General features: G+C 47.7%; 1 protein-coding gene across 1 annotated transcript in view; it reads left to right on the top strand.

The window, feature by feature from the left end:
- The window catches only part of LOC137437238 (uncharacterized), a 117216-nt gene that overhangs the window by 22012 nt on the left and 76237 nt on the right, over nt 1-18967 (top strand). Inside the window, exons 4-6 of the mRNA XM_078766370.1 lie at nt 580-1074; nt 4758-5252; nt 8349-8843. Coding sequence (XP_078622496.1) covers nt 580-1074; nt 4758-5252; nt 8349-8843 — 1485 coding nt within the window. The remainder of the gene's footprint in view (nt 1-579; nt 1075-4757; nt 5253-8348; nt 8844-18967) is intronic.

Raw genomic sequence — 18967 nt, 5'->3', positions numbered from 1 at the left:
AATAATTATTAGAGAGTGCAGCAATTTCTACAGCAAAGTAAAATGGACAAGATGCAGAACTTAACCGTTACCTTACGTACCGGCCATACACAAGACCGGGGTACCCAATCGGACATCCGCAGAAGGGAGGTAAGAACAGAAGAAAGAAGAGGAATGAGCGTTATCGGACTCTTTATCTTTCTGGGTGGGAGCCGTCGTGCCTCCGCGAACCAGACGCTAAAGGAAGGGGTTGAAGGGGAAATACTGAGGTATCGAGGGTGTGTGAGCATAGAGGTGCGGGGTGTGTGACTGTCGTGCGTGTGGTGCATGCATGCAAGAGAAACTGCAACGGGAAGGTGCGTTATCTGTGATTGTGCCTTGAAAATGACAGTTGGTGGACTGTGCCTTATAGAGCTCTTGACTTTCGCAGAACGATAAATAATAAAGCCAAGAAAATAATATGTTCGAGAAATAGCCCACTGTGTGAGAATCTAAAAGAGAGTGTGTTTATCTCTAACTGATGATGATCCAAATCCTCATCCACTGTGACTGGTTTGATGAAGCTTCTCCCATAATTTTAATCTGTCCTTTTCTCCACAGGCAAACTACCGTGGATACCAAGCGAGGAACCATCTAATGAAACGCCGCGATGAACACGGAATTTTTACTTTACAGGACGAACCAGCGGATTACAAAGCTGCAAACCACGTGGATTCCTCTCAATCAAGTTCTCGCAGCTCTCAGGGACGTTCCAGCCGGCAGAGCTCTCGCAGTCCATGTTTAAGTCCCAAATATGATCGAGACTCAGCTTTTGAGAACCAGTGCAGAGTGCCGATGGGTAAACTTATTCGACCTCGATTGGGTCATGATGGTGGCACCACATCATGTGATACACCTTTGAAAAACACCAAGAAAACATCTCCATGTTATGACGATGTGGTTTCCTCCCACGGGCTTGACAGAAGTGGGACGAATAGTCACTTCCTGGTTGATCCTGCCAAGGAAGAGGCGGTCGTCACCATCCAAGCAGGTTACAGAGGGTACCGAGACAGGAATGACTTCAGAAAGAAACGGCAAAGTGCAACAACTATCCAGGTAAGAAACAATAAATAATATTTTGGCTCTGAATTTGTCCCAATCGCACAAACACAGAGGAGTGACGTAATTTTTTACTATGTCTGCTTGTCTGACAGTGAAACAAAATTTAATATTTCCCACCTCCCTCAAGCCCTCTCCCTCCCACGGTTCTCTCGATGTCCCTGCTATCAAATATTGTGTTTGTGTCCTTCCCCCTCTCTCCCCATCTTGTCTTCCGCTCCCCTTATTTTGTGTTTTATGTGTCGGTTTGACTTTTTGTGTGATTAATGTTGGCTCTTTCACGAGCCTCGATCTTGTATACAAAATAAAAAAATCTCTCCGTGCAGATTGCTTCAGACAAACCAGACTTAATCTGCTTAACAGAAACTTTCCTCATTCAAGATGTCTCTGATTCCTTAATATCTCTTCCTGGTTACTCCCTCCTCCGATATGATAGACCTGAGCCTCGTCCAGATGGTGGGGATGCTATCTTTATCAAAAACTCTCTTCCTCACTCTCCTTGCACTGACCTCTCTCCACCCGACCCCCAGGAGTACCTCTGGCTACGGCCTTCTCTCCGCTCCCACCTTTTGTTCATATGTGTTCTGTCCCGTCCTCCAAACAGTGATGACTCCATTTGCATCTCCCTGTCTGACAACATGGAGCAACTTCTATCCACTCATCCCATCTCTCTCTCTTCCTCATATGTGGTGACGTCAACTGTCATCATGCCAGCTGGCTGTGTGTGGGTACCTCTCACTCCAGTCATGGCACCTCAGCAAAGGACTTCTGCAACTCATTGGGACTGACACAGTCTGTCAACTTCCCGACACGGATCTCAGTCAATGGAGTATCTTCTCTTCTGGACTTGGTTATGAAAAACATCCCTGCAAATGTCTGCTGTTCTTCTTCTGCTCCAATAGGTTCTTCTGATCAGTTGCTTGTTAAAGTGGACATCTCTCTGGCCATTCTCAGAGAGCCTCCTCAGCGTTGACGAGTCTGACATTTCACTCAGGCCGACTGGCATGGTCTTAAAGAAGCCATCAATCATCTGGACTGGTCTCCCGTCTCGACTGCCTCTGACATCAACTCTTCCTGGGAATTCTTCCAAAGTAAACTGCTCTCTCTCATGCACAGATTTATCCCTTCTCGTCTTCAGTTGTCATACCCTTCCTCCCATCCATGGTACACAGAATCTTGTGGTGAGGCAGTTGCCATGAAACAACTTGCCTTCGCCTCATGGGAGGCAAACTCAACTGAAGGCAATCTCCGTTCCTCAGGAGAGCCAGGAAACAATATATCCTTACGCTCAAGATTGATCTCTCAAACCTGTCTCCCTCCTCCAAATCCTGGTCATGTCTGGTCAAATCCGTTTCTGGTATTTGTTCCCCCTCCATCCCCTCCCTTACCTCAAATGGCTACACAGCTGACACTGCACGTGAAAAAGCCGAATGCCTCAACTCTGTGTTTGCCTCAAAATCTTGTGTCCCAAACCCATCTCTCTCTGTACCCACCATACCCAGTCGTACTCATCTGGTCCTGGACTCGGTGTCCTTCTCTCCTGACAAGGTGGAGAAGTTTCTGTCAAACCTCGCCTCTGATTCTGCAACTGGACCAGACGGCATCAGCCCACGGGCCCTAAAATCCTGCTCTGCTGCTCTATTTCACACTCTCTCTGTGCTCTTCACCTTTTCTTTTGCTCAAGGTTATCTGCCATCTGCTTGTAAATCAGCCAACATTACCGCTTTACACAAAAAGATGCTAAAACAGATCCTTGAAACAACAGACCAATCAGCCTGCTCCCAATAATCAGCAAGGTCATGGAATCGATCATCGCTTCTGACATCAAATCCTTCTTCTTCTTCAATGGCTTGATCTCGGATCGTCAATTTGGATTCAGACCAGGTCATTCTGCTGTGGACATGCTGCTTATGCTTCTGCTGGCCCAACAATTGATGGAGGTCCACAATGCCAAACAGGAAATCAGAGCTGGCTCTCTTAACATATCACGTTCCTTCGATGCGGTAAGCCACCCCGCCCTGCTCACCAAACTCTCCTCATATGGTATCCATGGAAAACCTCCAAGCATGGCTTGCGGACTTCCTCACCTGTCGCAGTCAAAGTGTGGCCCTGAATGGAATTCTCTCATCTCCCCTTCCTCTTCGGGGTGGAGTTCCCCAAGGCAGTGTTCTGGGTCCTGTGCTCTTTCTGGTCTTCATTGATGATCTCTCCGACTCTCTGGAAAATGCACTCGATCTCTTTGCTGATGTCTCCACTCTCTGCTGCTCCACATCCCAGCCCTCAGATCAGCAGGCAGCAGCTTCTTCACTCTCTGCAGACCTGGACAAAATCAAAAACTGGTCAGACGAGTAGAACATGTCTTTCAATCCTGACAAATCTCACACTCTCACTTTGTCTCTCCCAAAAGACAACCCTCCCATCTACTTTCTGAACAATCCTCTTGAAGAAGTTCTGTCACTCAAGCTTTTGGGTCTCACTATCTGCCATGAGCTTTCATGGGAAAACCACATTTCCAAGCTGGCCTCCAAAGCCAGTCGCCGACTGGGCAGGGCGGTGGTCTTTCAGTCTTCTATCGACTCCTCTCCGGCCTTGCTCCCCCAGCTCTCTCTGGGCTCTGTCCCCCAAATATTCCTGCGGGTCGCACAAGATCTGTCAGCAACCCTCTTTTGGTTAAACTGCCAAAATCAAGACTCCCTGCTCACCTTCACTCTTTCAATCGTTTTCTCCCACCTTGGGAACAAACTCCCACACTCTCTTCAATCCTTCTCCTCCCTCCAGGTCTTTAAAACAGCTGTTCATCACCATCTCTTATCTTCCCCATCCAAAACCTTGATCTTTTCTACCCCTGTTAAAACACCCCAAATCCACCTCTTTCAATCCCAAACTTCTTTCCTGAAATTCCAAGTAGTGTTCATTTGCTTTATACCGTGTACCCCTCCCTCCTCCCCCAGCTCTCCCCTGAACCCAGACGAGACGGCTCAAAGGTGAGTGTGCGTACTCCGAAGCTATCCTTCCAGCCAGATAATCTCTCCAGTCCACAAATTATATCGCATGAGGAAGAGTAACATACCTCTCTCCCTCCACATAGAGGTCTTCACATAGAGTCTATGTACATCACTCTTGGTCCTTTTCCACAATTTCTGAACACTTGCATTTGGAATTTCCCGCTCTACCATCAACCAAGGAGACTTACATGACATACGAACACACCAGAGTTCCTTTCTCTGACTTACAGCATATGGATGATCATGAGACCAGGAACAAACCAACACACTCCATGGGTTTGAATCTATGTTTCTCGCATCATGACCCCTGGGTTCAGATGGGAACACCAAACAGGTCACTGTTGGTTATAATAGAGACATCTCTCATTTCTATCCGACGTTACTCTTATTTCCCATATTTGTCTTTGTGCTCTTCTTTGTCATCGCTCAACTTTTCAAATGAAAATAACCCCTGAAATCAGATCACTTGTATAAAGTTTAGATTGTTGAGAAATAGACCCACAATGCCTGTCTGTCACCTGATTGTAGAACGATCTGCTGTGAATTGGTGAAAAATATATTAATTTAACCATTAATTGATAACCATCTCTAACTGATGTAAATCCAAATCCTCATCCACTGTGACTGGTTTGATGAAGCTTTTCCAATAATTTTAATTTGTTCTTTTCTCTGCAGGCAAACTTCCGTGGATACCAAGCGAGGAAGCATCTGAAGAAACGCCGCGATGAACACGGATTTGTTACTTTTCAGGACGAACCAGCGGATTACAAAGTCACAAACCACGTGGATTCCTCCCAATCAAGTTCTCGGAGCTCTCAGGGATATTCCAGCAAGCCGAGCTCTCGCACTCCATGTTTAAGTCCCAAATATGATCGAGACTCGGCTCTTGAGCACCAACGCCGAGTGCAGCTGGGTAAACTTATTCGACCTCGATTGGGTCATGACGGTGGCACCACATCACGTGATACAAGTTTGAAAACCACCAAGACAACATCTGCACGTTATTATGATGTGGTGTTTTTCCATGGACTTGACAGAAGTGGGACGAATGGTCACTTCCTGGTTGACCCTGCCAAGGAAAAGGCGGTCGTCACCATCCAAGCAGGTTACAGAGGGTACCGAGCCAGGAATGATTTCAGAAAGAAGCGGCAAAGTGCAACAACTATCCAGGTGAGAAACAAGATTTTAGAAACATTTTAAACAATCTCTAAACTATGAAATAATCTGAAGTGCTGAAGATATAAATTTTGGATTAACCACCCTGGTGTTCTCACTTGAGTCATTGTTCATGATTCCTCCACTTCAATCCCATAAAACATTCATCTCACCATTATTTACAGATATCCTTGTAATTTATATTTGAGCCAGCACAAAGGTAACCCTCCTTCCATCCCCTCTTCCCGTGTTCCCCTCCACCCTACTATCTTCGCTCCCCTCTCCTCCCTCCTCTCTCTCTTCCCCACCCAACATCTCCAACTCTCTCTCTCCACCACCCTCTCTCTTCCTCCACTCTCCCCCTTCCTTCCATCCCAATCTTAAACGATGTCAGTGACAGTGGACATTCCACATAATGTAAAATGTGACCAATACCTCAGTAATCCCCTCCTTCCCTCTCCCTCTAAATCCCCACACACACCTTCTCCTCTCCCCCTACTCTGCCTCCCGCTCCCACAAATTTCAAAGGGGTCCTATATACTACATTGCAACGACTTGGAAACCTTTTGTAATACTATAATTACAATATACAAATCGATATTAATCAATTATTATTAATATAGTATTACAAGAGGTTTCCGAGTAGTTGAGACGTAACCCCCCACTATTTCCTAACCCTCTCCCCCCCCCCCCCCCCCACATCCCCCCAGCCAGCTTTAACTCCTCCTCCCCCCCCCCCCCCTCCTTACTCCCAACCCTCCACTCACCTCTCCCCTTCCCACCTCTTTCCCCCTCCTTTCCCAATGGCTGGGAAGAGCTTTCATAGAGGTCCTATATAGTATGCATGCAATCCACGAAGCAGCAGCAAGGACTTGTTCATGTTTCCCCATATTTTTTTTAAAACGTTCATTATTTCCCCAGATTTCTCACAATTTCATTCAGAACACCTCAAGGTACCTCTGAAAATGCAAACATACGTCAAATGGACATTCCGAATAAGCAATCCCCAGTCTGAAAGCCACAAATCTATTTAATATTTAGTTATTTAAAATGAATTTTTTTGTCTAGAAACGTGTAATTTTGGCTGAGTTTCTGTTTCTTGGGATTTATTTTAGTCGAGTCTGAAACGATGCCAGGGACAATCAAAAGTGATACCCCAAAAAAATTGTATCGCAAGACTAAATTGTGGGATAGTCCGAAAAGGTTTCGTTTTGTTCGGCCTCAAAGCACGGGAAATTTTAAACATTATTAAACTCAAAACCTGAAACTCCAAAAATACGCCACAAACCTTATTATTCTCAGGAAACATTCGTCTCTCCAAATATGCACATGTACACCCACCCACTTTATTATTTAATGACAGAAGATGCTTCAAATGCACACCAGAGGTCTATAGGTCATCAGATCTCTGCCAATCGACCAGAATGGTGGTGCATGTCCAATGGGCGGTGCTGCTTATGACGCTGTGGGAGAGGCGTGGCCTGTAGAATGGGCGGCACTTATGACCCACAGACACTAACTCGGCTTTATACATAAGATATACTCAAGACTTCCAATATTTACAGCATGCACGCAAAGCAAACCATGTGGAGTTTAGCAATTGGTGCAATGTCTGACCTGTCTACAAACGTTAGTTTATGATCGAGGAACAACTTAATCTAAAAGGAATGTTATATTTAGATGATGAATCGGAAAACAAACCTGTAGATTAGCAGTACTTTGGCTCGGAATTTGTCTGATCACACATGCGCAGAGAGGAGTGAGATCATTTTTACTCTGTCTGCTCGTCAGTCACTGAGACAAATTTTAAAATCATTCCAAACAGGAAACCTACTGTTTTTAAGGACGTCATAAAGGACACACACAACCGGCACAAAGACATATGTAAAGTGTAAAATAACATGCTGTGACATCAACGGCTGTAAATTCCTGGATTTTTTTATGCAACCTTTAAAATCTTTATTTTATTTCAATTGAATGATAGTGTTACGGCCACGGGTTTCGGTTCTACTATGAGGGGGATCCTTGGTTCCCTCTGGACTTACTGGGCTTGAGGCCACCGATCACGAATAACTTTGTGTCAGGGTGGGTTGCTCGGCAACCACGAATGCCAATTGGTCTGACAAGTTACCCCAGGATACTCCGCCTGACAACAGTTTACCTGTGTTATTTTGGCTTTCCAATCGGGGGACGTGCCCTCGGTTATGCACCAATCTTATCTTAATTAGATTTTTTTAGGCCAGCCGAGATTACCGCTGGTGCATATCGAACTTGGATACGAGCCAATTAATCGGGGAATTATAATCTCCCAGACCAACCTATGTGTGAACAATGCTGAATCAATGAAGGAAAAGACAAACACGGCCAGATTGGAAATGAAGTTCAAGAGGAATGGGGTTTATTATTTACAAACAGAACCAATGATGTAAAATGTGAAATGCAGGATCATTCATGCAGGTAACTGAAGGACTTTAATGCTCAAATAGGCAATCAAGATGAATGTAAACCATAGAATGTAAATCAAAATGTACAAGCTGCAATCACAATAATTATTAGAGAGTGCAGCAATTTATACAGCAAAGTAAAATGGACAAGATGCAGAACTTAACCGTTGTCTTACGTACCGGCTATACACAAGACCTCCTTATCTTACCGGGAGGGAGATAAGAACAGAAGAAAGAAGAAGAATGAGCATTATCGGCCTCTTTATCTTACCGGGTGGGAGCCGTCGTGCCTTCGCGACCCAAATGCTAAAGGAAGGGGTTGAAGGGGAAATACTGAGGTATCTAGGGTGTGTGAGCTTGGAGGTGCGGGGTGTGTGATTGGCATGCGTGTGGTACATGCGTGCAAGAGAAACTGCAACGGGAAGGTGCATTATCTGTGATTGTGCCATGAAAAGGACAGTTGGCGGACTGTGCCTTATTGAGCTCTTGACTTTCGCAGAACGATAAATAATAAAGCCAAGAAAAGAATGTGTTCGAGAAATAGCCCACTGTGTGAGAATCTAAAAGAGAGTGTGTTTGTCTAACTGATGATAATCCAAATCCTCATCCACTGTGACTGATTTGATGAAGCTCCTCCCATCATTTTAATTTGCCCTTTTCTCCACAGGCAAACTACCGTGGATACCAAACGAGGAAACATCCGATGAAAAGCCGCGATGAACACGGCATCGTTACTTTTCAGGACGAACCAGTGGATTGCAAAGCTGCAAACCACGTGGATTCCTCTCGATCAAGTTCTCGCAGCTCTCAGGGACGTTCCAGCCGGCAGAGCTCTCGCAGTCCACGTTTAAGTCCCAAATATGATCGAGACTCAGCTATTGAGAACCAGCACAAAGTGCAGCTGAGTAAACTTATTCGACCTCGTTTGGGTCATGATGGTAGCACCACATCATATGATACAACTTTGAAAAACACCAAGAAAACATCTCCACGTTATGACGATGTGGTGTCCTCTCACGGGCGTGACAGAAGTGGGATGAATAGTCACTTCCTGGTTGATCCTGCCAAGGAAGAGGCGTTCGTCACCATCCAAGGTGGTTACAGAGGCTACCGAGACGGGAATGATTTCAGAAAGAAGCGGAAAAGTGCAACAACTATGCAGGTGAGAAACAAGATTTTAGAAACATTTTAAACAATCTCGAAACTATGAAATAATGTGGTGACTGTGGTGAAGATTTAAATTTTGGATTAACCACCCTGGTGTTCTCACCTGAGGCATTGTTCATGATTCCTCGAGTTCAATCCCATAAAACACATTCATCTTTCCATTAGTTACAGATATCCTTGTAAATTGTATGAAAGTTCATTCATGCTTTCTAATATCCATATTCCATAATTTATAATGAGCGAAGTGTCGTCAGATACTCCCTCCCTGAATGTAGGCCGACATCCTTCTCAGTATTTTTTGTCCTTTTTTTGAGTTTTTCCATTTGAAATTTATTCTCGATGATGAGGGGTTGGGAACGCCAAGATTATTAATTTATGATTCGAAGTCGAATATAAACGTTGAGCGGTGGATCTGGAACTTATAAACTAAAGTTGAAAGCACAATATTTGTCATATACTTGTAGCTGCACTCATGTGTACATCGTTGGTAACAAAGCTAATTTGAGTTATCATCATGTTACGTTGGCATCTTTACCTTCTGATACTGTCAATTTTGAGGTAGGGCTAACACAGACCCTCTGAGACGCAGTTATTAGACCTCCGCGAATGACCAAACCATCTCCGAATTCCCATTGTGTTCAACAGATTATAGTGATATATATACTGCTGTAGGACTGCGTTTTTTTTTGTGGTTTTTATATACTGCTGTCGGAGCTGTGCTCCCACGTAATCGGAAGAATGGACGCGACAAAAAGCTGGAATTCGTCCGAGTTTCTTTATTGAAACAAAACAACTCGGGTACTCTAAAAAGCCCGTTTATCGGGCAGCAATATATATACACATTATCCCGGAGCGTTTTCCCGGGAAAGGCGAGAGGGGGCGTGGCCGGGCGTCCTGGACGCGGCCTGGCAAGTCGAGGGAGGGCTTGCCTGGGCGTCCCGGACGCGGCCTGGCAAGTCGAGAGCGGACATGGCCGGGCGTGCCCGGGCATGGCCGGGCGTGCCCGGGCATGCCCGGGCGTCCCGGACGAGGCCTGGCAAGTTGAGAGCGGGCCTGCCCGGGCGTCCTGGACGAGCCCGGCATGGTGATCGCTCCGCGTCCTTGGTAGGTGCAAGGCGATTGTGTAAACCCAGCGGTAGCCGCTACACTGCATTTAATTAACCATTTAGAATCCCCAAAAATGATTCAAATAAAACCTAGACTGGAGGTTGCTCGCACGGGAAGGCAGAAGGTGGGAAAACGTTTGTTACAAATAATGGTTTACTTCAAATAAATTTGTGAGACAGACAGGGGAGCGGAGTGGGGTAGCTAAGAACAGAAGAAAGAAGCGGAGTGAGGGAGACAGGAGTGAGAGAGGGAGCGGAGTGATGGAGACAGGAGTGAGAGAGGAAGCGGAGTGAGGGAGACGGGAGTGAGGGAGACGGGAGTGAGGGAGACGGGAGTGAGGGAGACGGGAGTGAGGGAGACGGGAGTGAGGGAGACGGGAGTGAGGGAGACGGGAGTGAGGGAGACGGGAGTGAGGGAGACGGGAGTGAGGGAGACAGGAGTGAGGGAGACAGGAGTGAGAGAGACGGAGAGGAGTGACGAGTGAGGGAGAGGAGTGGGGGAGATGGGGGGGTGTGGTGGAGAAAGGTGAGTGGTAAAGGGACAAGGAAGTTTGGGGGGGGAGGGTAGTGGGGGAGAGAGGAGGGACAGGGAGCTGGAAGAGAGAGAGTGAGGCATGGAGAGGAATTGTGTAGAAGGGACAAGGGGATAGGGGGGGGGGGAGAGGGGAGTGGGGGAGAGACAGCAGGGAGAGGGAGAGAAGTGGGGGAGACAGGTGAGTGGCACAGACAGGGTGGAGAGAGGGGAGTAATGTGGAGAGAGATGTGGGGGAGGTAGAGGAGTGGGGGAGACAGCGGAATGGCAGAGACAGTGGGGGAGAAGGGAGTGTTGTTAGAGGGGAGTGGTGAAGGGACAGGGGAGTGGTGATGGGACAGTGGAGTGGGGGGGAGAGAGGAGTGGGTGGTTGGAGGATGGACAGGGGAGTGGGGCAGGAGGAGTGAGGAGGAGGGGAGAACTGGAGGGAGAGAGAGGAGGAGGATAATTTTGCTTTTCCCATAACTTGGGATGGGTACTCTTCCCATTGAACACACACACACACATATACATATATATATATCAAATGCATCTATTTTTAGTTCTCTGACCTTTAATGAGCAAACAAACTGCTCGACGTTTCGATCAGCAACACGGGCAAACGTGCATCCACTGACCTTTCTCAAGAGTAAAGCCAAACAACTCTATAGACCAATCAGACGGAGGGTTCAATGGACGGGCGCCCTCTATAGACGCCGCCATGGTTGTGAGGCTCCCGCTTCATTCGGCTTGCTCTCCAGCGTTCAGATTACATGCAGTTACCGGACTCAGTTCACTTTGCCGAAAGAACATCGATACAAAATATATTTGTTTGTCAGATTCATCGGAGAAGATGGAATCGTGGACGATACGACCGGTCCACCGAGCTATACGACCGTTGAGGGGCCAGTGTGGCGGCCCGGGCGGAGGTGGACTCTGAGGGAAGAATCCATGCGGGGCGGCTGTGGTACGGCCGCCAAGACCTGGCCATATGGAGGAGTCGATGAAGGGACGGGCACCTAGTCGGGTCGGTCAGAAAAGTCGTTATCGTAGTGGTCGAGAAACTCGGGGCTAAGGCGGAAGGTGGCTCGGTATGGCATAGCATAGGGTATGCGGTTGCTAACAAAATAGGTTTGGTGCAGGTGGAAGTGGAAACCGGGTATCCCCAGGTGCCTTCAGGGCGGCATGGCCGTGCACCTACGGTGCCCGGCGACATCGCCGAAAACGGGATTTGTATCGTGTGCCTTCAGGTGCCAGGTGTCCACGACCGCTCCACACGTATAGAGAAACACTTGAGAATGATTATCACGGACACTTTTCATGTACGATCGCGATGATAGTTGTGCTGGCGCAGACAGCTGGAGTTAAGTTTGGATCGGGACGCCCCCCAGTAGCCGCAAGAGCGCCGCCTATCGGCGAGGGATCGAGGGCCCGATCGTCCTTATCGGATCGGTCTATACCCTCCCTTATATAAGGGAAAAAGGGGGGTGGGGACACCGAACCACCAATCAATGCCATTCTGGAACAACTCGAGCCATTTGTTACGTGGTCCCCTCGGTGAATACCTGGTCTCGGTGACCCCCGGACCGTGAGAGGAACTCCGCCAGCAAGCTGTATTATATATGCGCTTTCGCCACGCAATCCATATGAATTTCACCCAGGAGACAACTGATGTTCAAGGATATATTTCCAATGGTAATGATACCATACAATTTCAATGACACAACCACGGAGATTTTCCCCGAGCAATCAACAATACACAATCATCACCAATTCCCAATTCACAATCAATTCCCTATGATTAAGATGGCCATCTTATACATGTGTGTCCCGGTGAGTACTCACGACACCCTTTTGGTCTCGGTCCCGCACAATGTCTCTGGGCCCCTCCTGACCAAGATGATGGTCGCCGTCGCCGCACTCGGGCGGTTGAACGAACCCCGGGTGGACGTGTTTCCACCGGGCAGGTATCGTACCAGGCACCGTGGCTGCAGCCCCTCGTGGCCACGCGAAGCGGATACGGTAGAGCAAGCCAAACCCCACGCCGCTTGCAAGGCGCGTTAGGCCCCAACGTGCGACCCGCACGCGTCTGTTTGGACGGTGCCGCGAACGATGCCAGACGCGGGGTCGATGCACGGCCCCACGTCAACTTGACGTCTCCACCGGGCAGGTACACGTCCCGGTAATTCCTCTCGCCAGACAGGCTTCGGAACGCCGCTTTTCCACGCAGCGCAAGGTCGATCCCACCTTTTGTCGGAGCGGGGCGAGGAAGAATAATACTCGTCCTTTTTTCCTCGTGTCTTTTCCTCTTCCGTTTCCGGTCACTTCCGTTTCCGGCCACTCCCTCAGAAGGGCTCCTGACCCTCCAACCACAACAACTACACAACAACTTAATATACTACACACGGATAAGCAAAGACCTGAATGGTAATTCACATACATTCACATAAATATGTAACACTCCCCCCCTTCAAGAAAGACAGTTTGAACCCAGCGAAAACTTTCTTTGCCGGCCAATTTGGAGAAACAAACCAGATAACTCAACCCCCCCACATTATCAGTTCCCCCCGGGCACAGTTATCACTTAAAAATAAAGCAACCAAAATTTCCCCACAACCCCTCCAGATTACTCCCTCTGGACTAAGCACCAGCAACGACATTGTCCCTGCTAAATCAAACTCCATCTCATGACCCTCTGACTTTGACCGTCAGTTTCTTGTGAATGAAGGTTAAGGGGTTGATCAAAGATCCAAAGTTAAGCAACTCGATAGCACTTTTTCCGGGAGGCCAAGCCGAGTATTCACTACATGGATGCCTTTAGGAACGTGAAGTTCACGGTTAGTCCGTGCAGGAAAGTTCTCTACAGGGGCGCCTTGAGGAACGGGAGTTCACGGTTAATCCGTGTAGGAATCTTGGCTCGGCGGCTCCGCCGCATTCAGTGCTTCAACTTCTCAGAACTTCCCTAATAATTATGGTGGGACCGCTTGTCCCTGTAGTCCCATGAATAGCGGTCTCCTTCTCGGCCACTACTTTGACAATCCTTCCTTCGGGAGCTGCCGTAACTCAGGGAGCCTCCATAATAATATTGATTGCGGCCACCACCAAAACTACCGCCCAGTTGTCCTCTCCTGTAGACCTCTCGACGCCTACGAAATGCCTTCCCTACTGTTATCGTCCGACCCTCCAAATCCTTGCCATTCCAATTCTTCTCTGCCTCTCTGGCGTCTTTTGTGCTGGCAAACGTGACAAAGCCGAACCCTCTTGACTGTTGCGTTTCCCAGTCTCTTACCACCCGCACTTCCACCAGCGGCCCATATCTGTTGAAGACAGAGGTCAGAACTTCTTCCTCTGTTTTGAAGTTCAGTCCCCCTACAAATAACTTGGCACTTTTGTCGCCATCCCGAGCTGGTGTGGTGTTATTTTCCCTGCTGGGCTCTTTACCAACCCTCAGGTTACCATAAACCTGACCCCCGGCCAAATCATTCCCGATAACCACAGATACACCCTCTACAGGAAGTGTGGCTTGTAAACCGACGGTGACCGGTCCTGACACCAAATCGGACTCCAAATGGAGGACATGAAGGGGAGCACTAACACCGCCTCCGATCCCCTGTAAACGAACACTATCCCCCGTTGCCGTCTCCTCGGACCATGGCAAAATGCCTTCAAGCATTAAAGATTGATGGGCCCCTGTGTCCCTCAATATCCTAACCGGTCTCCGGTTAGTCGAGGCTCCATCCAGTGACACAAACCCCTCTGAAATAAATGGTTGGTAACCCTTTTGATGGCGATTTCTTACGCTAGCCATCGCATTCGGAGTTGTAATAGTCGGACTCCGCTCTGGGTTGTCCCTTTTCATGAGGTAACAACTGGACATCAAGTGTCCAGGTTTCTTGCAAAACGCGCAAGTAGGCCCGGAGGAAAAACTCGTGGTCTGCCTCGGGCCCCCTGAAAAATAAGTTTGTCTTGGGCCCGCAGCCCTCTGACTTCGAACAGGTGGGGTATCCGCGTTGTCCCCATAATCCTCTCGAGGCCGCCGCCATGTATTGTCGTTCTCCGCACCTGCTGTTCCCCACCTCCCCTGCGGAGATCTAGGCGAGGAGTTAGGTTCGTGGACCCCTATTCGGTGGGTTAAGGCATAATCATCTGCCATGGTGGCTGCGTCCCACAACTTTGGTACCTTCTTTTCCTGCAGGTACACTTTGATGTCCTCGTGGACACACTGCTGGAATTCCTCCACCAGGATCAAGTCCCGCAATGTTTCGAAGTCTTTCCCGACTCCTTTTGACTCACACCACCGATCAAACATGTTTTCTTTCACTCTGGCAAACTCCACATGGGTCTCACTCTCCCTCTTCCTGGCATTCCTGAATTTTTGCCTGTAAGCTTCCGGAACCAACTCATAGGCCTTGAGGATGTGCTTCTTCAGTACCTCATAATCTGCACATTGGTCCATTGGTAGCGCCGAATAAATTTCCTGAGCTTTCCCCACCAGCACACTTTGCACGAGTATGGTCCAGGCCTCCTCCGGCCAGTTTAATTGTCGAGCCACTTTTTCAAAGTGTGGGAAAAATTTCGCGACTTCCTTTTCACTGAACGGTGGAACCAGCCTCACATGTCTGCCCACATCCCAGGTTTTCTGGTTAGGTGTCGACCCCGTCAGCAAGGGTGGTGCCTCTCCCCGTTCTCTCATTAACTCCAGCTCCTTGAATTTGATTTCTTGCTGAAGCTCCATGTCACGTTCCTTTAATTCCCTTTCCGCTTTTCTCTCCTCTGCTTCGAGGTCCCTTGCAGCTCTCCTCTCCTCTGCTTTTCTCCCTTCTAACCTTTCCTGGAGTTCTCGTTCCACTCTCCTTTCCTCCGCTTGTTTCTCTTCCCTCCTCTCTTCTGCTTTCCTTTCTTCTTCTGCTCTTTCCTTTTCTGCTTTCCTTTCTTCTTCTGCTCTTTCCTTTTCTGCTTTCCTTTCTTCTTCTGCTCTTTCCTTTTCTGCTTTCCTTTCTTCTTCTGCTCTTTCCTTTTCTGCTTTCCTTTCTTCTTCTGCTCTTTCCTTTTCTGCTTTCCTTTCTTCTTCTTTAATCCGTTCCTGGCTCCGTAATTGCAACTCCAGTTTCCGGAGCTCAACGTCTTCTGGTTCTTCGGGTAGCCACTCCCAGGCTAACTCGTCCCATGTTCCTAATCCCACCATAGATTGTATCACCGTGGCCTGCAACTCTGCCTTCCTCAAATTAGTTCGGACCTCCAAGTTAAAATGTTTGGCCAATTTCAAGAGGTCCGACTTTAGCAACGCTCGGAACTGTGCCTCACTCGGGGTTACCCCAAAGTTCTGTGCCACAAACGCCATGGTGCCTATCGTTAACACCTGTTAACCTTCACCCAAGACTTTACCCCAATTTCTCAAAAAAATTTACCAATTAATAATTAATTAATAAATTTTAATTAATAAAAAATTATTATTTTATTATTTTATACAATTTTAAATCCCGGACGTAGACCCAATTGCAAAACCGCAAATCGTAATTTGGACGAGCCCCCAATTCTGTTACGTGGTCCCCTCGGTGAATACCTGGTCTCGGTGACCCCCGGACCGTGAGAGGAACTCCGCCAGCAAGCTGTATTATATATGCGCTTTCGCCACGCAATCCATATGAATTTCACCCAGGAGACAACTGATGTTCAAGGATATATTTCCAATGGTAATGATACCATACAATTTCAATGACACAACCACGGAGATTTTCCCCGAGCAATCAACAATACACAATCATCACCAATTCCCAATTCACAATCAATTCCCTATGATTAAGATGGCCATCTTATACATGTGTGTCCCGGTGAGTACTCACGACACCCTTTTGGTCTCGGTCCCGCACAATGTCTCTGGGCCCCTCCTGACCAAGATGATGGTCGCCGTCGCCGCACTCGGGCGGTTGAACGAACCCCGGGTGGACGTGTTTCCACCGGGCAGGTATCGTACCAGGCACCGTGGCTGCAGCCCCTCGTGGCCACGCGAAGCGGATACGGTAGAGCAAGCCAAACCCCACGCCGCTTGCAAGGCGCGTTAGGCCCCAACGTGCGACCCGCATGCGTCTGTTTGGACGGTGCCGCGAACGATGCCAGACGCGGGGTCGATGCACGGCCCCACGTCAACTTGACGTCTCCACCGGGCAGGTACACGTCCCGGTAATTCCTCTCGCCAGACAGGCTTCGGAACGCCGCTTTTCCACGCAGCGCAAGGTCGATCCCACCTTTTGTCGGAGCGGGGCGAGGAAGAATAATACTCGTCCTTTTTTCCTCGTGTCTTTTCCTCTTCCGTTTCCGGTCACTTCCGTTTCCGGCCACTCCCTCAGAAGGGCTCCTGACCCTCCAACCACAACAACTACACAACAACTTAATATACTACACACGGATAAGCAAAGACCTGAATGGTAATTCACATACATTCACATAAATATGTAACACATTCAAATTTAAACCGTACATCAAAACCGTTGAACCAACTGAAACCACATCTTGGGATGTTCCATCAAAACAACCGTTAAATCACCCCTTGAACCAAACAAAACGTCGCATAATTCAAATAAATTGATGAAAACTAAACAACATGATTCATTGCTTAACTTTTGAGAAAGGTCTGTGGGATCCACGTTTCTCCGTGTTGCTGATCAAAACGTCGAGCAGTTGTTTGTTTGCTCATTAAAAGTTGGAGAACTCAAAATGGATTCATTTGATTTTAATCCCAACCGCGTCATTAATTTATATATAAATATATATAGCACATAATCAAACCTGTGTTAAAGAAAACAAAACTGCTATTGGCACCAAAATATCGGAATCAAACGAGAAGCAAAAAGGGCAGTTGGGGACTTGAGGTACAATATGGTCTCAGAGCACCACAATGGTATGCTCGTGCAGGTAGGACTGGAGGATAGCAACAAGGGGATGGCGATGAGTTGATGCCTTTGTCGGCTTTCAATCCATCCATGTCGACAACCAAGCATATAGAGGGAGATTAAAAAGTCTCCTTGAAGCCCAACTTCAGCCCAACCGGTCTCGCTCCATCAACGCACATGTGCGGTGCCGGCTTCTACGCCCTTCGGACCTGAGTTCCGGCAAATGGCTGAACCTGCAATTAGCCGCCCACGAACCAAGTCTCAAAGTTGAAAATCCTTGTTGGAAAAAGACAGAGTCTCGATGAAGCCTCTGAGACCACAGAAGGGAGTGGAGACAGCAGCAGCGTGCTGAAGGACAGTGGGAAGGGGCAAAGAGTCGACTGCTTCATGTATTAAGCAGTCGTAGGATTATGGCGGCTCTCTTGGGGGATATGAGGTTGGGGTGGGGGGAAGGGATGGGAGGGGGGGTGGATTGGAGGTTACCTCTCCCCCTGCCCCACCTCCCCTCCCCCACACTTGTGTATCCCGACTCGTCCCTTTTTACCCACCAATTGCTCTGAAACCCGATACAGTCCTACTCGATGGTCCGCAGGACCGCTCAGTCTTAGATTGTTTTGATTTTGGATCAGGGTGGTTCCTCAAAATCAGCAGAGGTCTGAGATGCGCTCTCAAGAGATGACCATCAGCACATTCGCAGCTATTGTATAGAAATGATTTGAATCTGTGTTTGCAGCAACATGAGCCCTGGGTACAGATGGGATTGCCCAACAAGTAACCAATGGTTTGAACAAATACATTTTGTCTTTACTTTCAATAATACTCCGATTTCCCAATTTTTTGTGAAATATACTCCGATTACTGCGATTTCCCGCTCCTTTTTCTGGTGCTTTTTTTGAAGGTTGGTCTTTAGTTTTTTTTGTTTTTTTTTATTCTTGATTTCTGTACTTAATTTCATCAAATGCTCATCTACCGAGACTGTTTGGATGAGGCTTCAACCACCAAATTATTTTATTCCTTTATCTGCAGGAAAACAAACATGGCAACATGTTGAGGAAAGATCGTGAGAAAATTCCAATTGAAAGAATCACCAGTGATGACGACAACGATTCAGAGGTGGAAATATCGGCATTCCATATACAGGAACTTAATGACATCCTGAAAGGAGAAGTCAAAGTCGATTCCAGCAAAGCCCCTTTGATACGTAAATCGGGAGAATTTGAGGAACCACCATCTCCTGCACCAGTTAAGGGTTCCCAGGATGAGGAACGTCGTTCTTATCGCTCGTTTCACAATGTCAGGGATAAATCAGCTCAAATATATCTTCGCTGTAAGATATGTCTCTCTGAACGTCTCTGTTGTCACGGCCCTGAATATTTATAACTTGTGGGGTCACCCGTGGGAATCACATGGGGGAGAGTGGGTCACACACACACACACACACACACACACACACACACACACACACACACACACACACACACACACACACGTACACACACACACGTACACCGACACACATGCATACACATATACACATACATATACACACATTTACACACACACACACACACATTTACACACACACATACATACACACATTTATACATACACA

Source organism: Myxine glutinosa, chromosome 12 (assembly GCF_964187855.1).
Source record: "Myxine glutinosa chromosome 12, kmMyxGlut1.1, whole genome shotgun sequence".
NCBI lineage: Eukaryota > Metazoa > Chordata > Myxini > Myxiniformes > Myxinidae > Myxine > Myxine glutinosa.
Note: the sequence above shows the minus strand (reverse complement) of the source record. Positions and strands in the feature narration are given on the sequence as shown.